The sequence below is a fragment of the Panicum virgatum genome, chromosome 3N, assembly GCF_016808335.1.
Source record: "Panicum virgatum strain AP13 chromosome 3N, P.virgatum_v5, whole genome shotgun sequence".
In the NCBI taxonomy this organism is placed as follows: Eukaryota; Viridiplantae; Streptophyta; class Magnoliopsida; order Poales; family Poaceae; genus Panicum; species Panicum virgatum.
The window spans coordinates 8,636,835-8,659,480 of record NC_053147.1 but is presented as its reverse complement, the minus strand read 5'-3'; the positions used below and the strand labels follow the sequence as shown (position 1 = coordinate 8,659,480).

At 42.6% G+C, this 22,646-nt stretch overlaps 3 protein-coding genes across 17 annotated transcripts; 1 reads left to right on the top strand and 2 right to left on the bottom strand.

Moving 5' to 3' along the window:
* Positions 1-1,132: 1,132 nt before the first annotated feature.
* LOC120664161 (pentatricopeptide repeat-containing protein At3g48810-like) lies at positions 1,133-15,292 on the bottom strand. Of its 13 annotated transcripts, none has more exons than XM_039943206.1 (10): positions 13,228-15,290; positions 13,080-13,147; positions 11,518-11,910; positions 10,836-11,434; positions 10,575-10,672; positions 10,148-10,326; positions 6,903-7,074; positions 5,567-5,699; positions 1,936-2,311; positions 1,133-1,760 (listed from the first exon to the last, which is right to left on the bottom strand). In XM_039943206.1, the coding sequence occupies exon 1, from the start codon at positions 15,187-15,189 to the stop codon at positions 13,252-13,254; it is 1,938 nt and encodes a 645-aa protein (XP_039799140.1). In that variant the 5' UTR covers positions 15,190-15,290; the 3' UTR covers positions 1,133-1,760; positions 1,936-2,311; positions 5,567-5,699; positions 6,903-7,074; positions 10,148-10,326; positions 10,575-10,672; positions 10,836-11,434; positions 11,518-11,910; positions 13,080-13,147; positions 13,228-13,251. The 13 variants fall into 13 exon arrangements, with proteins under 13 accessions (XP_039799140.1, XP_039799139.1, XP_039799142.1 ...); XM_039943205.1 differs by lacking the exon at positions 10,575-10,672 and having other exon boundaries at positions 11,518-11,677; positions 11,795-11,910; XM_039943208.1 differs by lacking the exon at positions 10,575-10,672 and having other exon boundaries at positions 11,518-11,555; positions 11,795-11,910.
* On the top strand, positions 6,347-12,112 carry LOC120664160 (long chain acyl-CoA synthetase 1-like). Its single transcript, XM_039943198.1, has 20 exons — positions 6,347-6,549; positions 6,922-7,105; positions 7,905-7,968; positions 8,073-8,162; positions 8,311-8,367; positions 8,453-8,501; positions 8,669-8,745; positions 8,833-8,872; positions 8,951-9,045; positions 9,215-9,382; positions 9,473-9,583; positions 9,677-9,764; positions 9,850-9,916; positions 10,000-10,075; positions 10,189-10,306; positions 10,725-10,970; positions 11,043-11,182; positions 11,272-11,454; positions 11,678-11,797; positions 11,884-12,112. Exons 2-20 carry the CDS (start codon positions 6,945-6,947, stop codon positions 11,944-11,946), a joined length of 2,013 nt encoding a protein of 670 aa, XP_039799132.1. The 5' UTR covers positions 6,347-6,549; positions 6,922-6,944; the 3' UTR covers positions 11,947-12,112.
* Positions 15,293-16,583: 1,291 nt separating the features above from the next.
* On the bottom strand, positions 16,584-20,147 carry LOC120664163. 3 transcript variants are annotated; one of them, XM_039943215.1, is made up of 4 exons: positions 19,936-20,147; positions 17,888-18,451; positions 17,085-17,229; positions 16,584-16,944 (listed from the first exon to the last, which is right to left on the bottom strand). In XM_039943215.1, the coding sequence occupies exons 2-4, from the start codon at positions 18,420-18,422 to the stop codon at positions 16,884-16,886; spliced, it is 741 nt and encodes a 246-aa protein (XP_039799149.1). In that variant the 5' UTR covers positions 18,423-18,451; positions 19,936-20,147; the 3' UTR covers positions 16,584-16,883. The 3 variants fall into 3 exon arrangements, with proteins under 3 accessions (XP_039799149.1, XP_039799148.1, XP_039799147.1); XM_039943214.1 differs by having other exon boundaries at positions 17,888-18,554; positions 19,936-20,146; XM_039943213.1 differs by having other exon boundaries at positions 17,888-18,548; positions 19,936-20,145.
* Positions 20,148-22,646: the final 2,499 nt, after the last annotated feature.

Sequence of the window (22,646 nt, the reverse complement as noted above, 5' to 3'; positions counted from 1 at the left end):
GCGAGCTTCCATTGCTCCGGATCGAGATGCATGGTTACATTTACGGTGAGGCGCCGCGCCGCGCTGCGTCGTCGTCGTCGACGACGACGAGCTAGCTGTTCTCGGTGTACTGTACTCTGTAGCGTGCATGCAGTGCTACCGGGCGGTACCACAGCTGCTAGCAGCGACCGGCACGCCGTGTGCGATTGCCGGCAGCCACGTACGTGTTACGCTACTACGACTAGGCCACCGTACCATGGAGGCATGCATGGGCGGCGGACCACCATGCACTACTGACTACATCCATGCTTCCAGTGAAGTGAGAAAAAGATGGATCGGAGCAACTCGTGGGTCGATCGTGGCAGGCGGCGCGCGATCACTTGCATTGTGACCTAGCCTGTCGTTGAGGTAGCTAGGCATGCAGGCAGCAGGGCCAGGCAATGCAAGCGAGATGAGGATGAACAGATAGATTTAAGAGAAAAGTCCAGTTTACATCCTCTAATTATCGTAAAAGTCCAATTTTCAACTTTCAACTATGAAACCGGACAACATAGGTCATCCAACTGTCAAAACCGGACAAATTTAGCCCCTGGGGTGGTTTCGAAGGTGGTTTTACATTTTGTGAGAATTAAAAATATTCAATTTTACACTAAAAAAATTTATAAGTAATTCATTTTAAGTCAAAAAATTATGAAATGGGTCTCAAAAGTTTTCTAAAAATGTAACCTATCTATTGTCACATGACTTGTGAGCTATTCAGATCTATTTTTTATGTTCATAATATTTGGCTACTTGCAGCTATGACTATTGTTTTTAATAACTAAGATTCAAATGGAGCAATAATAGATAGGTTATATTTTTAGAAAAATTTGGGTACTAGTTTCATATTTTTCTGATTTAAAGTGAATTAGTTTTGATTTTTTAAATCTAATTAGATTTATTTAATTTTTTTAGAAAATGCAAAACCACCTTCAAAACCACCCAAGGGCCAAATTTGCCCGGTTTTGTACAGTTGGATGACCTATGTTGTCCAATTTCGTAGTTGAATGTTGAAAATTAGACTTTTGCGATAGTTCGAGAGTGAAAATTGAACTTTTTCCTAAATTTAAAGGGTGTCGTTGATGCTGCTCGCGCGCTTTAATTTACACATGCATTGTCCAAGTTAAAACCTTTCGATTTTATTTAACCATCAATCAATAACTAAAAAAGCAATCAAGATTTCACTAGAATTACAGACCACCAACCATAATCGTAAACTTGTTGATCTATCTGCCATTTGGAATTACAGATCACCAAACCATCTTGCATGGAGCCCCTGCCTCGTCAACATTCCCCTGCCCATGTCCTGATCTCCTCAGTCATCACCGGAAGTTGGTGACTTTAGCATGTGCGGATCACCAAACAACTTTGTCCGGTTGCTCACGATGTAGTGCCACATGATATCTTTAATCTGCCTCGTTAATCCAGCATCAACGGGCTCGGTAAAAACAGTATTTCTCCCAACCATTTGCTTGGCGAAAAACTTACGAAATCATTGCGGTCCTGTGGTGAGACATCTGCCTTTTAATGCATTAAGTTTTGGTTTGCAAATGTTGTTAGATTAGGTGAATGAAGAAATGGTCCACCAGATGATCTTCTTTGACAAGTATATATGCCCAGCAGACACAACGATATGTCGTCCGGAAGCTATCAATCATCATAGCTAGAGTAGTTGTCCGGATGCCAACCGTTCATCATGAGACCACGTCCAGGTGCAGTTTCCCTTGACCCTGGGAGTTGTCCTGCACCCACACAGGATTAGATTAGATAGAGCAATAAACAATAAATTAATTGCGTGTGATCTTGACACTGTTATCCCAAGTTTCAGGACACCTATTAGGGAACTAGACTTGTAATCACCAAAGCACGCTAGCGAGAGAAGTAGGGAACTGCATTCATGTAAGTCATTCCATTTACCTGAACGAAGTGTAGGAAGGAGAATGAGACGCATCAGCTTGCTGCGTTTACAAAATTCAGGCCAGGCCAAGCGCTTCCCTTGGCGTGTGAAGCTGTGCTGGCGGGGCGGATGCAACAAGGCGGAGTTAAGTCCAACTGCCCCCACCCACTCTGCATCTGCATGACATCGCCACTATGGCTGCTTTCCTGCTCTCTTTGTTCGGCAGCCTCCATTGCTTGGCTCCTCTTTCCGGCAATGGAATGAACGGATGGTCCAGTGGACGGAGCCTGAGACCTGACCCACACAATTGAGTCCTGGACAGGGGCTGGTAGGTGTGGCCTGTTAAATGGCCCTGTCAAGTACTATGCCCTTGTGCACAAAGAGCTCTCAGATCATCTGAAAAAGAAAAAGGAAAGACTGAAATGCAGTGCACTTGCAGGAACGATCAATGCAGTAGTCCTAAACAGATTTATGAAAATTGAAAGAACTCGTCTAGTTGAGACAACGGTTCACCTTGCTAACCGCTTCCTATACGGAGGTAATGATATTTTTCCTTTTGTCACGAGAGGCAAATAGGACCCATTTTCAGCTGATTGCAACCAACTGCAGATAGCGCGGGGGTTGGGAGATGAAACTGCGTGGGAAACAAATTTGTGGAGAGGCATCGTGATCAAACTGACCTAGCATATCTCAATTTCCTCTAAAGAAAAGCCATATCTCAAGTTTTTTTTAAAAAAAAGCAACATGAGACCTTTAAGTTTGAGCTTTTTTTTTAATCTTGGAAAGAGGTTGAGCATTCCCTGTGTTATTGATACTTATACCGGTAGCAAGCAGCCCAACCAACACCTCTACTACCTTACAAATTAATTGACCCATACGAATGCAATCCAGTACTTCACCGTGCAGTGACCTAATAATGTAATCAGCCGATAATTTTTTTTAAAACACGGATAGGCATGAACAACCAAATTAATGTTGGCCCATAAGTATGGCCCTGTTTGGTTTGTTTTCTAGAGATTCTAGAACATAGTTTGACCACTAATTACGGTGTCAAATAAAACCAGTTTACAAAACCAACTTCAGAATCCCTGCGCTAGGAACTCTGAAGAATATAATTAGACCTTTGACTGTGCGATTAGATGATGGTTACTGTAGCATCACTGTAGTCAATCATCAATTAATTATCGTCATTAGATTCGTCACGAAAAGTTACATCCATCTTTAAAAAGATTTTATAAATAAATTTTATTTAGTACTCCATGCATACGAAATTTTTTTATTAGAAAACGTACGTTCTACGATACAAGAAAGAACGGCCGAACCAACCAGGGCCCATGTCTAAGGCTATCTCCAACCATTCCCCCCATCCAACTCTCCCCAAACGTACTATTTACTATATTTTACTACCTCCCTCCAAAAGATTCCTCCCTCTATAACTCCTCTCCAACCATTCTCTCCATATCTATTCCCTCTATATACTATCACTCATTAACTAACTATTAATTTATCATTTTTGAATTTTTAAAAAAATCATACAGTATTTGTACTGTCATAATACGTATTATCATCATGTTACGGGGCTCAAACGAGATTAATATCATGAAGAAACGGTGTGATTAGAGATATAGGGGGAGCTTTGGGGGGAACCGTTGGATCGGATTTTCCCCCAAAGCTCCCCCTACGTGGGGTGGGGGTCATATAGAGGGCACCGTTGGAGCAAGCCTAAGGGGGTGTTTAGAAACGAGACTTCAAAAAAGTCCTAGGGACTTTTTAATATTTAGAAGTATTAAATAAATATTAATTATAAAACTAACTGCAGAACCCTGGGGCTAAACTGAGAGACGAATCTAATGAGGTATCTTAATATATGATTAGCGAATGGTTACTGTAGCATCACTGTAGCAAATTATGAATTAATTAGGCTCATTAGATTCGTCTCGCGAAAAAGCACTCAGCTGTCAAAAAACATTTATAAACAGATTTTATTTAATACTATAAAATAGTAAGATTACTTTTGATGTAATAGGGACTTCCGAAAAAAGTGCTTGAGCCAAACAAGGCCACTGTCCACCTTGCCCAACATGCATAGAGCCTAGCCCCATACCATGCATCAATGGCACTACTGTTTCACCTACAGCTGGCTAGCCGTGGAGTAGATTGCAATGTTGCTCCTGCATATTTGTGGGGGTGTGGGGGGGGGGGGGGGGGGGATTGTCAGAGAGAGAGAGATAGACAGAGGTTGGCAGGTTGCAGACCACGGTGAAACGACACTCGCTCTCACACCCACATGCATGCAGGACGCAGTAGCAGTGTTGCTACATTGATGCTGGGGCCATTAACAGGACGTGCATCTCCCTCCCTGGAAAAACAAACACGATCGGTTAATTACTCTACAGTACGGCTGATATACTGTTGATCATTTATTCCTTGATGGGAATCATCATGTACACCATCTGTTGTTGGGTAACAACACATTTCTGAAAGCTTAAAACCAAGTGAATATTACAGGCCTTGATAGCTCGGTCACGTAATAGAGCGGTAAGACTCCATTTACTGCGTTCGGCAGGCTGTAGCTGGAGTGGTGTGAGAGAAAAAATACTGTTGGGTTAGCTGGAGCTGGAGGCTGGAGTTGGAGCGGTGTGAGAGAAAAATACTGTTCGGCTGGAGCTGGAGCAACAAGCAGAACGCAGTGATTGTGTGTATAGTCTTCTTAATTTTATTTTCTCCGAGAGCAGAATTGGCATCCTCGCATGGGAAAGAGTTAACTTCTACAGTGATTTTTACACACACGTTTTCCGAAAAGAGAATCTCGCATGCATAGAGTATTAAATGAAGTCTATTTACAAAATCTTTTTAGGGATGGGTGTAATTTTTCGAGACGAATCTAATGACGGTAATTAATTGATCATTTACTACAGCAATTAGACTTTATTTAATACTCTAAATTAGTGATCAAATGACTAAAACGTTTTCGCGAAAACTTTTACACGGCCAACCAAGTTTTCCTATAAACCGTTCTCAAAATAATAAAGAAATTTAACTGAAAGAAAAAAAACACGACTCAGTCAATGACCAGATAATCCTAAGTCAAGTTGCCAACTGGTTGATTGATACTGTTGGTTAGTGGTTACTTGATAACTCAGTAAGTCTTACTACTTGATTACATTTAATAGATCATGAGGAAAGCGCACTGTTCATATTGTCTGGAGCTCATCAGCTAGGTTGTCTTAGGCGGGAGTGTGTTGTCTCTTGTTTCTATTGTCTTATTATTAGTGCACCTTGTGCACTAATCGAACAATTTCACTCTTCTTCTTAACACAATATAATAATATGCAGCGTTAAGGCACAACCCCCACCCACCCCCCCGCGCCGAGTCCGACAGCACCTCTGTCAGATTCCACACCCATGTATGTGTGCATTCCGACTGGTATGTGAGTGCCCAGAAGAATTTTTTCGAGTTCAACATCTGCACGACTGCACCCGTGTCGGAGTAACGCTCAGCATGTCGCAACGTTTTAGAGCTATATCCCAGAGGCCAGATCAGGAAAATTCAGATTTTATTGGTACCCAGGAGATGAAGGAAAGAAAGATAACAGCAAATTAGACAGAAAGCTGGAGACATCCAACAGAAGCCTTGTAGTGTAATGTTACCTTACGTCCAACCACCAAGGGACGTCGATGCTGAGAGGTCGCCAGTCACCAGCACCATACGTACAGCCTGACAGCCATCATATCTCCAGACGGAGTGCGGACCGCTGCCTCTCTATCGTCTCCTAGTCCTACACTGCACAAACAAAATTTTCTGTTATATATATAAACATGGAACTTTATCTTTGCTCAGAAAAAAGGCTTTTGAATCTGTGGAACACATGACGCTGCCTGACTTTGATCTCTTTCTGCGAACTAATGTCACGCTATCCGTGCCACTTTTTAAATGAGCTTTCGTCTGTTTCTCGGCTATGATCTCAGCGCCTTCGGTTTCCCATGAAACCGGGGCAGGACATGTTTTTCTTTCCTTTTTTTTCAAGCATAGAAATTATACAATGTTGTCCATGCATGGATAGTATCGCCACCACTGTGTGGTTCTATTCCACGGCCCCAACAAACAGCGGCTAAACCTCAAGTGTAAATCATGTGGATGTGTATGACAAAACTTTTCTTAACATGTTAGTGCAGTGAAAAAAACGCATCATGTTCTACTGGGTAATTTTGTGACGATTGACCTTACGGACCAACTGATAGGGAAAGGAAGGTACACTAGTTATTCCTGGGCCAACCACCCTCTCTCTTTCTCCCATCTGCACTCTCTCTCTCTATCTGCGCGTGCGTGTGATGACGCTCAATCTCTGTACGAAAGATCGATTGCTCACGCGCTAAGCACACAAAGCTTAATTTTTTGGAAGATTCTCTCTAAACCTGGGGGGTAAGCGGTTTCAGGTCGAGCGCTCGGTCTCTCAACATGTGGGCCCCACCGACGCCACTTCTCCATCGCCGCACAACTATTCTTCGCCATGGCGCCCCCAGCGCGCAGCTTATATAGCAAAGAGACCTCTCTTCCTCTCGTCGACAGGGGATCGGTGCGAGCTTCTTCTCAACTCGGTCCAAGAGCTCTACCCTTTCCAGCTCCTTTGTCTGTAAGCTCTCTCTCTCTCTCTCTCTCTCTCTCTCTCTCTCTCTCTCTCTCTCTCTCTCTCTCTCTCTCTCTGTAAGTTTGATCAACAAAACCTGAAAGTCAGCAATGTTCTTCGACTAGACACGCACACAAGGATATCATTTTCTAATAATGTCAAATAGGATCTTAGAGGAGCTATAAAGTCTAAGATAGTCTTCCGTGGAAGATTCCTCTGCTCACTATTCAACTCCATGCTTAGTAGATTTTTCTCTTTTTCTTAGCACACGATTTTTTTGGGTTCAATTACTGTGCTTCAAATACATCTTTTAAGGGAGTCACAGAGTGACAAAATCAGAAGTTCTGAGAGGAACTAACCTTGAGTTCTGGATGTCAGAGGCTTTGACGCCATCCTAAGAGATGGAGGCAAACCCGAAGAACATCTTCACGATTAAAGTGGAAGATGGGAAGCCCGGCAAGGATGGCCAACCAGCGGTAGGGCCAGTGTTCCGGAGCGTGCTGGCCAAGGATGGATTCCCACAGCTTGAGCCTGACATGAAAACATCATGGGATGTGTTCAGGTAACACACAACTGAAACAACAATAAAGCTCACTTGTCTAATTTATATGCTTCTTTAGTGTCTGTTACAAATTTGCAGTGTTACACACCTTTTTATCAATGACAAAGGCAAAGGCTGTAGTAAACAATAATTTAAACAGAATACGTACAACTCTTCCAGTATATGTCATCTATCTTTATGTTCCGCAAATGCTTGGTTGTCTACTGCTGTTAAGAAAATATGATTATAGTTTTTCGTATGAGCACATGTATGACTTTGAGGAGGACGAGATGTTTCTTTTTGTAGCCACCAAAGCAAATTCTGCACTAAAAGTCTAAAACTTGAAGTGTTCTCTGTACTTTAAGGATCTTTTGTGCTCTATCCTTTTCTTTGTTTACTCTTTCTGCATAAACTGTTTAAATTTGAAGGAATCTTCAGGGGCAGTTGGATTCAAGTAGCACTTGCTATGAAACAGAAATTGAAACATGCCATAGCATGGCATCAACAATTCAATAAGCATGTCCAGCATTAGTCTTGAAGTAATGTTGCACCAATTGAACTTCATCTGACATCTTTTAGAGCACCTGTAGATTATAATGCCAAAGAGAATAAATCAAAAGACATTTCAGCCTTCATATTTTTTTTGGAAAGGGGAAACTTTATATTTCAACTTCATATATAATGTAATTTAGCATACCATACATGGAAACTTTTTTTACTCATATTGTGTGGAAAATAACTGGTGCAAAAAAAAGAGCCGAGTATAATTATGTACAGTGCTAAGAAAATCAATAACCACCGTTTGCTTGTGTTCATGCAGGGTAGCAGCAGACAAGTATCCCACCAACCGGATGCTTGGGTGGCGTCCACTTAAAGATGGAGTGGTAGGCTCACATGAATGATGGGGTCATGCATATTATGTATCTGGTCTTTCTTAATTATAATTTTCTGTATAATTGGTGAAAACTTCTCTGTTTCCATTTTTTAGCCAGGGCCCTACTTGTGGAAATCATACAAGGAGGTCTACGATGAAGTGCTGCAAGTTGGCTCAGCATTGCAGCAGCTCGGAGTGCCACCAGTAAGAGCATAAACTTAAGCTAACTTTCAACTCCACGTAACTATTCCAATGTTGGTAAATTGGGCTCTGCATATGTCATATAGATCATGTATCATTCACATGAACCAGGCAAACTAATGATTCTTTGTTTGACTTACACTGGTACTAGGGTTCCAGGGTCGGAATCTATGGATCCAATTGCCCTCAGTGGATAGTGGCAATGCAGGTAACCATCAGTGACTTATATGAATGTTAACTGTTAATTTCCTCCTTTTCCAAATAAAACGTTAATCCACAATAAACTTTTGCAGGCTTGCAATGGCTACAGTCTAATCTGTGTCCCACTATACGATACTTTAGGTAAGTTGGAAACCATTAAATAGTATTGGACCCTCATCATAGAATGTTTCAGAATGATTAATAAAAATATTTGAAATGCATATGTTTTTAATAAAAACATACGTTCTTAATTAAAAAACATGCCATGCATCAGGGTTTTAGCATTAATACCTTTCCATGGTGTACAGGTGCAGGAGCTGTTGACTACATTATTGATCATGCTGAGATTGATGTTGTCTTCATACAGGACAAGAAAATAAAAGAGGTATAATTAAGATGGATCAACTATGTCACTATCTTTAGTATTTTTCATCTTGAATTCTGACATTACATGAGAGCTTTTCATGTGCAGATACTATCCCCAAATTGCAAGTCTGCTAAGAGGCTAAAAGGTAAGCAAAGGCAATAGGGCCCATTTGTAATTTGGAAAGAATATATTTTCTAACATCATTATCCAAATATGAATACAGCATTGGTGGCATTCACTTTGGCAACAAGGGAGCAGATCAAAGAAGCAGATGAGATTGGGATGAAAGTATACTCCTGGAATGATTTCTTAAAAGTGGTAGGTACATATATTGTACGATGTTTACAATTAACCCTATAAACTCTACGGGGGGAAAAACCTATCAGTCAGTTTTGTAGTCGCGTTTGTAAAAATTATATTTGAAATGACCTAACAATGTTTTAATGGCATATATGTTTTGAGTGAGCATCGGAATTGGATTTTTCAGGGAAAAGTTAATCCTAGTCAACCTTGCCCTCCGAAAGAAAATGATATATGTACTATCATGTATACAAGTGGAACAAGCGGAAAGCCCAAAGGTGTGATCCTGACCCATGAAAGCCATGCCCTGTATGTAAAAGGAGTGAACCTCTTTATGGATCAGTTCGATGATAAGGTCTCTCCCTTCCCTTAAATTTTACTGCTCCGAATATGATTCAATAGATTGTTCCGTTTTATGCCTAACTCGGTGCCTTCATATAATCAGATGACAACAGATGATGTCTTTCTATCCTTTCTCCCACTTGCTCACATTCTTGACCGCATGATCGAAGAGTATTTCTTTCACAAAGGAGCCTCAATTGGCTATTACCACGGAGTGAGTCAATCCGCTATACATTAGCCTTTCTAATCATACAAGTAGTCATTCGTTATCATTTAAAAGCACAATCAAATATTTCCTTTTTTTCAGGATTTGAATGCCTTAAGGGACGATATCCAGGAGCTAAAGCCAACTCTACTAGTTGGAGTACCCCGAGTGTATGAAAGAATTTATGAAGGTAGTGAAATTAGAACGTATCTGTATTCTGTATAATTTAAGCTCATAATTTGTTAACTCAGACAACCTATTATGACTGGCTCTAGGTATCTTAAAAGCCATTGCGGAACTCAGACCACTTAGAAGGGTGATTTTTAATGTTTTGTACAACCGGTAAGTGGTTTGGCATCATGAGTTCCCTCAAGCTGCAAATCAGTTATGTCTGCTTAGTGCTTACTGTAGCTTTTGTAATCCAGCAAACTGGCAAGCATGAAATCAGGCTACTCACACAAAACTGCTTCACCTTTTGCGGACATGCTGGCTTTTCGCAAGGTTCCATATTCCTTAGGCATAAGTATCTAATTGAGAACAAAAAGTCTCTAGAGTCAAAGAAGCAGTACTCACAATTTCTATACTGGGTACTTCCTTGTCATTTGCTTCATTAGGTCAAGGCAAGGCTTGGAGGTCGTCTTCGCTTATTAATCTCAGGAGGGGCTCCATTAAGTACTGAGATTGAAGAGTTCTTGAGAGTGACCACCTGTGCATACTTTATCCAAGGCTATGGTAATACTTTCTACAGTTTCCTGTAGCATCAAAACAAAGTTACTGATTCAATGTTAAAAAAGGAATACCTTAGGCTGTTTTCGCAATGTTTATTATAGAGAAATGGGTAGAGAGTAGAGTATAATAAAAGAGAATTAAACACTTTTAATGCCATTACTTGTCTATGTCGAGCTCAGGTTTCCTTTTTACTATCATAGTCCTATGATATGAATCACAATTTCATATTTTTCACTGCAAATACTAGTTTTCTGAACTTTTGCCAACTTACTGTGTGAAGTATTTAGCTTTATTGTACTTGCTTGCACCTTACTCCTTATAACAAGAAGCAAGATCGTTTAGGACAGCTGTTTTTTCCAGTTGTAAATCCTGAGTTAGCCAAAAGAAACCAATGAGGTTGGATTTCTTGGCCTTTGCTCAGGTTTAACAGAAACACTGGGACCTAGCACAGTCTGCTATATTGATGACATGGCCCTGGTTGGAAGTGTTGGCGTACCAGCCACTTACACTGAAATACGACTGGAAGAAGTACCTGAGATGGGCTATGATCCACTTGGTGTCCCTTCACGAGGTGAAATATGCATCCGAGGGAAGTCTCTCTTCGCTGGGTACTACAAAAATCCTGAGCTCACAAACGAAGCCATTGTTGATGGATGGTTTCATACAGGTGAATATTTAATTTAACAAAAAAATAGATAAGGTTCTGCAATAGAATGCTTAGACACTCTCTTATTTTAAGGCGACATTGGAGAGATGAGCCCGGATGGAATCCTGAAGGTAATTGACCGAAAAAAGAACATATTTAAGTTATCACAGGGGGAGTATGTTGCAGTTGAGTACCTCGAGAAAGTATATGGCTTCCCTCCACTTGTTGAAGATGTAAGAAAAAAAATTGAGTGGATATAGTAAATTGAATTAAGAGAGAATACTGGTCAACATCTAAAACTGCCATTTCCGTCTTTCTCTAGATCTGGGTATATGGGGACAGCTTCAGATCAAATTTAGTTGCAGTAGTCAATCCACATGAAGAAAACACCATGAAGTGGGCAGAGTCCAACGGCTACAAAGGGTCTTTCAGTGAAATCTGCAAACTTGAAGGCCTTAAAGAGTATATCCTGAAAGAGCTGGCAGCTGTTGCACAGAAGAACAAGGTAAGGTCATCTATTCACTCTGACAAACTTATAGGATGGATTAAATACTTTATCATGTCACACCTTAAATTATCATAAGTAGTGATGTTTGTGCCTGTTTCCTGCATTTGTATAAGAAAAGAAAAGAGTAAGTAGCTTAGTTCTGTAGACTTCTTGCGTTTCACCCTTTCGCTGCACTTCTGAGTGTTCCATATGGTAACCGTCATTGTCTTCCACAAATCAGCTACGAGGTTTCGAGTACATCAAAGGCATAGTGTTGGATCATATACCTTTTGACATTGAAAGGGATCTGGTGACGGCAACAATGAAGAAGAGAAGAAACAATATGCTGAAATATTACCAGGTGAGGCAGATGAGATTCTTGATCTTCTTCAGTCAGCCTTTCTTGCTGATTTTGAGTAGTTCTAATCCGATGTTCTATATGTGCAGTCCGAGATCGATACAGTTTACAAAAAGCTGGAAACACAGAAGAATGCTGCCAAAGCTAAGTGAAAATATGTGTGCTGTTTTATCGTAAGCTGAAAAGAGAAACATCGTTGTAAATCTTGTATTGAACCTTGACAATCAACTACTCAGGGCTATTTGTAAGAAATAAAATGTATATGGTGCCATTGTATAGCTACGGTGATCACATGAGTCTCAACCAGGGTTCTGAAGATCTTCACCTACCAGCTGGCGAACAGAAAGTACCTAGCATCTTTTTTGAAAACATCGACCCACTTCACCCCACTGTCCCAAATGTGGCATCCTAGCCCATACAGGCAGTACTCAGACACTATTTTACGCGCTCCCGCCTTGCCTAACCCATATGAGCAGAAGGCATCGCCATGTCGCCTGCCTAGCACCTAGGGACTACCAGATTCTTACTTCCAACTCCAAATCAGTTTCTAAAAGACTACAACCCCTTTATGAACTTGCATTATAGTTATAGACAATGGAAATTTGTAAGAAAGAATTGTGTCCAAGAAACATTTTTTGTCTGTGTCTCCATGTCCCAATGTAAATAAGCATGACGAGAGTGCAGAAGCTACTAGTAACCATATTTTGGAAAGCATTTCGTACAAAAGTTTACTTGTACGAGTGTAAGTGTCATCTGGGGCCTCTTCTACAGCCGGCATAACAAGAAGAAAACCATGGTAGCAGAAGGTTTAGCGAAGACTGCGATAAGCTATTTTGTTGGCTAGTTAGCTTGGATAATAAGTTTGTTAGCTAGTTGGTTTAGATATTAAGTTTGTTAGGATTTTTGTGCATGGGCTCGGCAGCATATAAGCCCTGACCCTGCGTGGTTTAGTTAGGCAGAAGATTGTAATCCATCTCTTCCTCATTGCCCTGCCATCACAGTGCGCCATCGAGCTGCCATCACAGCTCCGCCGTGCCATCAGGGTCCAGGGCCGCATCCCCCGCCCCGACCACTTTCAAGTACAATCTTCGCCCTCGTGCATTCATCCCATCGTACTCCCGTGACAGTAAGACCAAGTGCTAATGACTTGAACCGAGAACATATGCTGATGGTAAATAATAACTATCCATGACTGAAATTTTCAAAGTTCTCAGGAAACATTGATATTTTGCACAGTGCACTGTAATGGATTCAACTGCACAGTGATAGGACAAGTGAAGCTTACGTGAGTTTGACTGATGCCTCCTAATGAGACCTCAAGGAACATCTTCATAACCTCAACTCATCTGATTACTGTCATCGGAATATTTATAAATGAGATGTAATTTGTTCATTGTGATCAAAGATTGTTAAAGTTACATAATATAACGTACCTCAAAGAATGGCAATAGTGAAACTCAGATCCCTGCCGATAATTCTGTGGTAATATGCTGGAACAAATCGATTGGTTCAATGCAGCCAAGGTTTCTAAAAGCTCCACGGACCAACACATTCCATGTTGCTGTATTTGGATGTATACCTTCGTATAACATTTTTAGTAGGTACACCATGGCATCTTCCATCCTATGCTGATTGCAAAGCTCTGCCATCAGAATAGTGTATGCAACTATGTTCCGAGGGCAGTTCACTGCATTCATCCCACCTAACATCCAAGCAGCCATCCTGATTTTCCCTTCCTTGCAGTAAGCATGAATCATTGCATTGAAGGTAACTGCATCTGGTTGGATTCCTTGAACTATCATTCTCCCCAGAAACAGCATAGCTTCTCTGCTCATTTTCATCTGACAAAGACCACTTACTACTGTGTTGTATGTTACTAGACTCAACTCCATGCCATGGTTTCTCATCTCATTCACCATTTGAAGGGCGTCTTCACGGTTTCCCTCTCTAAAAAGACCATGAAGCAACTCGTTATAAGTCCGATCATTTGGCGGGCATCTTCTCATCTCATGGAACACACCTAGAGCTCTCCTGACTCTTCCACAGTCGCACAGGTTTCTGATCAATGTGTTGAAAGTCACTGTGTTAGGAAGACAATTTTCAAATAGCATCTTATCAATAAGATTCTCAGCCTGATCGAACATCAACTTCTTGCAAAACACATCCACCATGTTCGTGTAAACAACAACATTTGGCTTGCAACCAGCACCTGCCATGTCATTCCATATTGACATGGCACCATCTAGGTCCCCAGCTTTGGAGAAACCATCAATAAGAGTGGAGCAGGTCCTCACATCAGGAAAACAGCCATGTTGCTCCATGCCATTGAGAACAGACAATGCTCCCTTGAGATCACCAAAGCTGCAAAGGCCATGGATGAGAACATTGTAAGATACCGTTGACGGTGCCCATCCTTCAGCCACCATCCATTTCCACATGCGGAGTGCATCATGGAAACATCCACTATCAAAGAGACCTTTCACCAACGCAGTGAATGTTGGGACATTTGGAGTGCATCCGGTCACCACCATCTTAGCTAGAATGGCGTATGCCATCCTCAGCTCCCTGGCCTTGCAGAACGTGTCAACTATAGTTGTGTACGTGATGACATTAGGCCGCAATCCCCTCTGAACCATCTCCTCGACAATCAAAAACACGTCCTGCATCCTGAATTCGCAGCACAGAGCTAGAACGACGGCATTGTATGAGGCGCACACTGGCGGTGCCACAGCCAGCACCTCTCTGGCCTCTTCCACCCTGCCGTGCTTGCACATCGCGGATACGATGGTGGCGTGGGTCACGTCGTCCGGGGGACACCCCTTCCTGGCCATTTCGTCGAGCATCCTGCGGGCGGCCCCGACCCGATTGTTCTGGCACAGCGCCTTGACCAGCAGGTTGTAGGTGAACACGTTGGGCTCGACGCCGTCTCTCTTCATGTTCTCGTAGACCGGCACGACGGCCGCGACCATGTTCTCCCGCAGCAACGCGTCGATGAGGTGGTTGTAGAGCCGCGGCGCGGTGGGGCGCGCGCAGCCGAGGTCGTGGACCGCGCGGTAGAACGTCTTGAGCGCGCGGTCGGGCGCCCCCGCGCGGGCGAAGGCGCGGATGGCGGCGACGAGGGCGCCCTCGGTGCAGGGAACCCCGCGGAGCCGCATCTCCTGCAGCGCGAGCTGCACGCCGTCCACGTCGCCCGCCGCCGCGAGCCGCTTGACCGCCGCCTCGTGGGCTCTCGCAGCGTCCCCGGCGCCCGGCGCGGGAGGCGGACCAGCCCCCCGTGGAAGATCCTCTGCATGATTCCTCCGTGGGAGGCTAGAGTTCGCCGCCGCCGTGGAGAAGTGGCGGCTGCGGTGACAGCAGAGCGGCCTGAGGAGGAGGCGGCATTTGATCGAACACATGGCGCGCAGGTGAGGTCCGTTCGAATGCGCGGGGGCTTTGATATGGGGGCAATTTCGGAAATTACGACGAGTTCGGGTTCCTTCCCCGAATGTGCCTCGTCCTCCGGTTTGATCAGGGGGGATCGCGATCGATTTGGGCCCTGGTAGCACAATGGATCGCACAGTTTCGCTTATTTGGATCGACAAGCGAGGACAAATGGGCCATCTCAATCAAAAAGATTCGGCCCAGTGTTCCACTCATGTAAGAAGACCTCCATTCTCCATTTCTGTCTCACTAGTTTTCCTTTTTCAAGATAATAATGGAATAAAGATCCCTTGTACAATGACGCATAACTAGGATGGCTTGAGAACAATAAAATTAAGGAGGTAGTCAGTCAACTAAGTTTTGGAGAATGAATGAATATTTCCTTTTCTACTCCTAAATTAGTAGGTCGTTTGGACTTTTAATAACTATTTTTTTTTTATTTTTATTTTATATCTAGACACACCCAACAACAAAAGTTATGCATTTAGAAAAATTAAAATAATCTATAATTTGGAATGGATGAAGTATATTGTCATAGGGGTCGATTAGTCTATTACACACCCAACCACAACTTGCCTGTACGTGAAGCCATCTATCCTTCCTAGGTCAAATAGTCAATGAGCATTAAGCTCGACAGTCATGGTAGCGTGATCTAGTGCTTTTACTTAACCAGTTCAAGGAAGTCTAACTCGCAGACTGAGCCCATAAACGCTTCTCACCGGCCGGTTCAGAAGCTTCCGCTTAGGAAACAATGTCATGTGGCATTTAGCACTAGAGCACTCAAAACACACACACATAGTATCAAAGCTATATTTCGTTCAGACCAAGTCAAACAGCGGAGATCTAGTGCTTGTGTAGGTGTACTCCATCTGCACAAGTCAACTCACAAGGCGTGTAGTACGTGTTACGCTGTCACAAACAGACGCGTCGTGCTCGTGCTGGCCTCTCCTCACAAGTTAGTGTCAGTCTGGTCAGCAAGCAGTGCCATGTGGAACTTGCCATTACAACACTGAAAATTGCACACGGAGACGGGAGACAGAAACCTGTGGATCCGATCTGATCATCTGAATCGTATCTGATCAGATCGTCCAGCGACCTCTGGAACAAATACCTGGAGCATCCACGCTACGCGCATTGCAACAGATCTACAACCTGTATGCATCTTTCCTGGATCTCACTGAACAGTCTGGACTCTGGAGTCTGAGCTGAGAATTTCCAGCTGCAACAGATGCTCCTGTGAATCTAGCTCTTTAACATTCTGAACTGATACTTTTTTCAGTTAACCTCTGCACATGAACAGCAACCGGCCACAGCATATACTGGGCGGCACCGCAAATCTCAGCCCCAGACTAACACATGCAGCATTTGTACAGCACAAGGTGCATCATATGAGCTTTCATTATTAAGCGCAAACCTTTATTATTGTAATCGGGCATACAGCTTGCTTTCCTTTCTAAGTGCCGTGACCAAAGGGCACGGCAGCCAACAGGTCCACTAGTTAGCGTACGACCCGGGCGCACAACACACTAGGAGTTCATTTTTACAGCGAGGAGGATGGCGCCTCGAGGAAGCGCGCTAACGGTCTCCGAAAATTTACATAACCCGGGTCGAGATGAGGCTTCAAAATGTGGCGAGTTTTGAGGCGCATGGTGGTGGCCACCACGTGCCATCATCGAGCCAACCTTCTCGCTTGGTTATGATTCGCCAGCGTCGAGACCGCTTCGACATTACTGCGAAGGTTCAAGAAAACATTGGGATCAGCATCAGATAAAGCATGATACGTAACATATACAAAGTTCGATGCTAAACAGAAAAAAGAATTGCAACGAGTATTCCCAGATATATAAGCTAACAAAACAAGTTCACTTACTCTGGAGCTGCAGTGGTCACACTGGGTGGTCTCACATTAGAATGGTTCTTGTAGAACCTGATGGAGATCAGACTGCTATGTGCTCTAATTGATGATTCAGGAGATCCATGGAAACTTACGGCCGAACCATGTCCTGAGAAAAAACCTGCAAATCCCAGATGAGAAGCTTTGAGGAAATGTTTTCTGATGAACCAACTCTAGTATTACTATTATTTGGTTTCACTATCACTACACCTCGTTGAAGTTATCCTTTGGATCAACAAACCATATTCTAAAATATTTATCGGGACAAAAGTTGGCAGTGTTGCAGAAGTTATATCAAGTGGCAACTGAAAGTTCTTTGCTGACTATTCTTGTCAATCATGTCTCAAATTAGTCTCATATTCAATTCATATTATGAGAAGTAATAAAAGAAAATTTGAACATACAAAGCAAATAGAAGCACACGATCTAGCCTTTTTAACATTACTGCAGGGCAGATGCCATCTGCTGAGAACATAAGCTTACAAAGTCCAGTACCCAGGCTATCCTAAATGGGCAGGGCAATATAGAACTTCTGAAGGTCTAATAATATATACTCTGGCAATTATGTAACTAATTTTGCTAAAGTTTGACAGGATATTTAACTGTGAAGCAAATGCAGCAATTTTTCATTAGCAGCTATCAACGTAGTAACAGAAAAGAATTTCTAATTGACAAGGTTTGTCTGGGGTTAATCAAGGTTTTTATTCATGATATAAACTTCTGTTCGGTACAAGCATGTCAACCAACAGTATCCCTAAAATTGAACTAATTTGGCATACCTTGCCAGAGTATGACGATGCAGAAGATAATGGTAATGATCAGTGGGCATAAGTTGCCACCTGATGCCCCTTGTTTGGCATTCTTCATCTTCTTCAAAGCCTTCATTCTCTCAATCCTCGCCTTTTTCAACATTGCAAGCTCACTCAGTTCATTGAGGAGCTTTTGGTCAGAAACATCCAATGGTGTAGGTGTCAACGGCCTTGGTGGCCGTGGTGGCTTTTTTGACCGCTTCTTCTTTGCTTTCTCCCCTCCTGAACTGTCCAGAAGGCCCAGCTTCTCCTCCCCTTCAGACTTCGTGTCGTCTCCGTTTTTAGCAACAACATCTGAAGCAAGAGGGGAGCAATCCATGTGCTGATTCTTGTCATCCTTCAAACATCCATTAGCGCCCACGCAACCATTCCACACACCATTAGACGCTGTTCTTCCGTGACCTACTGAGAAACTAGCATCCACACCATTGGTATGATTGCTTATTGCAGTGCCATTACCACTCTCCAGGTCGACCAAAGGATCCTGGCCATCCTTAACCTCCATCAGCACTGCAAAAACTTGTGTACTTGGATCTAAAACATCAATAGAAAAAACTCTCTTATACTAGGAATCACGAATCAGAGCTCCCCTCCGTCAATCAGGAGAAGTTGCCTCTGAAATACCAGCTACCTGTGGAGATAAGTTAGGCACAAATTAGGTTACTCCAGTTAAAAAGTCTAAATCAGAGGATAGGTGTAACCAAAGAATGAATCAAACAAGAAACAGTTTCAAACTTCCCTACCTGAATTACCAAACTAAAACACCCGACGGATTCCTAGAAAGTCTAACCATTACAAGAAAATCACACATGCAACGCGTGTTAGGACTCATGGAACGAGGGCAGAAAAATAAAGGAGGTTGCTTCCTAACAAGAGGTGGTACAAAGAGAGAAAACAGGCTGCCTAAATTAAGCAGAAGCGCGGGAGGGAAACACGCAAAGGTGGCAACCTTTATCCTTGTTTAACGTCACAAGCAAGGCCGCTACAGTCGTTCTCCCTCCCCTCGGTTGCCTCCCTTTCACACGAGGCTTTGCAAGCAAACAAAGCATGGCATTGCTTACACATGGCAATCTCTCCTGCTTGCTTTTTTTTATTTGAAGAAAAAAAAGTTGCTCAGCTAGGCCCCAAGCAGGGGCATCGAAACTACCTACTCTTGATCGCAAGAAACGTCCCATTTGGAGCAATGGCAACCTCATTTTGGTCGTGGCAGAAAGGGAATGCTATTTCTTACCCAAACTACTCTAAAAATGGAGGCCAAACCATCACCATTTCGAGTCAGGCACTACTCCAAATGAGAAAACAGGAGGGCGCAACTAAATCATCCACCGAAACAGGGCAAGGACAAACCAAGCATGCACATAAGAACCCAACACCAGTCAGAAAACAAACTAATCTTCTTTTCGTTACACCTAAACTGAACGGCAGTTAGAAAGCATGGGGAAAGAGAAGAGGAAAAAAAAGGAAATAAAAAACTTTGATTTGGCACCTGAAACGTTAGGTGACCAAACAGAACCGGAAGAATCCTTCGAATTTGCTGGGCAATTGGCAGTCAGAGCATGCAGAAATGACGCGGGGAAGAGGACACGCAGTAGGACGAGGTCAGGTACGGCCTACGGTCAAGCTCGCCGCACCGCCGAGCTTATCCTGTAACAGGAATCCGACACGGAAAAAGACAAGCGAACACGCGCAGTGTGGAGAGGGGAACAGACCCCGCACGAATTTCTGGCGGAGGCCGTTGGAGAGGAGGGGAAATGCAGGAAATTAAAAGCCCCTCTCTGTAATAAAAAAAAGTTCATAGAGGAGGTAGGCTCCTAGGAACACCGCGATTCCATCAAAATTGCAGCTTTTAGGCCCACGCATACACCACCCCAGCAAGAGGGGGATAAAACCACACACTCTCTACCCGAATCACGCCCTCAAATCCCCTAGATTCCTCAAAAAATCACAGCTTCCCCCCATATAAACAACGAGTAGCAGAGAAATCCGAACAGAGGAAACGGTAAGAGCAGGAGCCCCACCTACAGAGCTGCAGCGGCCACGGCGCGCCCTCCCATGGCGATCCCCCCGCCGAATCGAGAACTCCCCGGCCTGCGCGGCCACCGAACCCGGGGAGGAAAGGGCGGCGACTCGCGAACCCACGCGTGAGCAACGGGAGGAGAGGGGAGGGGAGGGGAGAGTGCTTGGGGATCGGGGAGGGGGGAGAGGAAGGCAGAGTGGGGGGGGGGGGGGGTCCCGTGCGTCCCGGGGCAGGGCAGGGCAGGGTTGGAAGCATCCAGATTTGCCCGCCTGCTGCCTCGGGGATCACGCGGTATTTAATCCCGTTCCTCCCGCAGAACCCATCGCCGGCCGTCGGATCGCCAAATGGGTGATCCGCACCGTGATCGTGCTGGCGCTTTATTTTTGCCGCCTCTTCTTATCTCTTCCTGAGCCCGTGTTCAGTAAAATTTTACACAAAAAGACGAATACATACATGGAATACTAAACGAAGTTTATTTGTGAAATTTTTTTATGGATGAGTGTAACTTTTCGAGACGAATCTAATGAGCCAAGTTTCACCATGATTGGCTACAGTGATGCTATAGTAACCGCACCTAATCATTTTCTAATCATACGGTCAAAGACATCATTAGCTATAGTAACTACTATAATATCATAATTGTTGAGTTGGTTTTATAATTAGACTTCATTTAATACATTTAATTAGTGGTCAAAGCGCCAAAAAATTTACATGCAAATTTTTACATGCTCCAACTGAGTACAGCGTAAATTTAGGAGACTGAATCTCCGGGTCCGGGAGGAGAAAAAGACTTCCTTTGTCCTCACACCGAATATCCACTTTTGATTCTTCTGTATCTTTAAGAAACTTTTTATATCTCTCTCCTTATTATTAGAAAGAGAAATTTTGATGAAAAATTACCCTCCAACAGATTCTCTAAGTGATTATCTAAGTGTGTCCATTCTCAATTCCACGTTTCTAGGTAGCCAAAGATAGATAACGAAAATGACATTATAGAGGGTACACAAGATATAGAAAAACTGTTGGAGAGTGAAAATATATAGAAAACGATTTTTATGTATAAGGCTCTCTAAATAATAATTTAGAGAATCAAATTTAGAAAAACTTTGGAAGATGCGCCTGCTTTCTCTAAATTTTTAGTAGAGCTACATTTTGCCAACTTCTTAAGCTTAGATTAGAAAAAATGGAACAAACCATCTAATAAGAGCGTGACTGGCCTTTTTTAAGAACCACATTTAAGTCAAACATTGGCATTGTCAGCGTGGTCAAAGTCAAAATTTACAAATTATACTATGAAATAAGAGTATATACACCTAAATTTTAGAGCATCTTCGAGAGCTTTTCTCAAATCTATTCTTTGGATCATCATTTGAAGTCACTTGAGTAAAAATTATTTTCTATGACTTTGTATTCTACAATAACTTTTCTATATCTTGTGCACAGTCTAGAGATCCATCCTTGCTCTCCATCTTTAGCTAGCATGAAATCCAGAATGAACAATATCCATATTTGGATATTCAATTAAAGAGTCTGTTGGAACTGATTTTTAATCAAAATATCTATTCCTATAAATTAGAGAAGATATAAAAAATTTCTTGGAGACGCTCTTAGAGGTTGCTAGCTAAAGTAGAAAAATATTTGACTAAGGATAAACAAAATCTATGTATATCTGTAACCAATGGGTACATTGGTCATGCAACAGGGGCGTTTGGATGGCTTCTCCCAAAACGGCTTTTTTTTTTAAGCAACAGGAGGGGATGTGGATCCCCTACTGATTAAATATATATCAAAATTAGAAAAGAGTCTTTACAGAAAGTTTTGTCTCAAGAGACAAAAAAAGTTACAAAGAAAATCAGACCAAGTAAAAAGATTAACCAAAGGAGTTTGTCCATTCTTCTAAACAAACTTGATGTTTGGGTTTCACACGATGCAAAAGCAGTGTGATCTCTTTCTTGAAAAAAACTTTGCAGCTAGGCAAAGATGCACTTTGATTTTCAAAGATAACTCCATTCCTTGTGCACCAGATTGTCCAGCAGAGAAGGATTAAGGTGTTCATAAAAATGGGCATGCGAAGCTGAGCTGCTAGACTGTCCATAATTTCCAAAACTGTTGCTTGAAGTGGGACTTGAAGATGTAATAGATTCCAACATGATACAGCGAATGGGCATTGAAAAGAAGAGATGTTCCAACATTTCTTCTTGACCAGTGTTGCATAACTCACAAGCATACGAATCAAGAACCATTGTTTTTCTTCGGAGGATATTCCTAGTACTGAGTCGATACTTAAGAAGAAGCCAAAATAAAACCTTATGTTTATTTTGACAACTTGATTTCCAGAGCCAAGAAAAGACTGCATGTACTTGAGCATGTCCAGTTAGGTGCAAATAGGCCTTCTTGGAAGAAAATAGTGGAGAGCCCCAAATATAGTGCCATAAATCTGTACTATTTGAAAAATATTGTTCTTGAAGTAATTGATGAAGAAGTTCCATCTGTTGAAAAGCTTCCTCCGAAAGTGGTAAGTGAAACATTCTGTGGAAGGGCTCAACTTCTAGGGCTTTTTGCACTGACAGCAGCTTATTTTTTGCAAACGAGAATAGTTCCGGATAAGTATGATTTTGCACCTGCCCACCCCAAAGGTCAAACCAAAACAAACAAGTGGAGCCATCTTGAATGTTGACCACTGCCATTCCTTTAAAAGCATCTAAAAGCTTT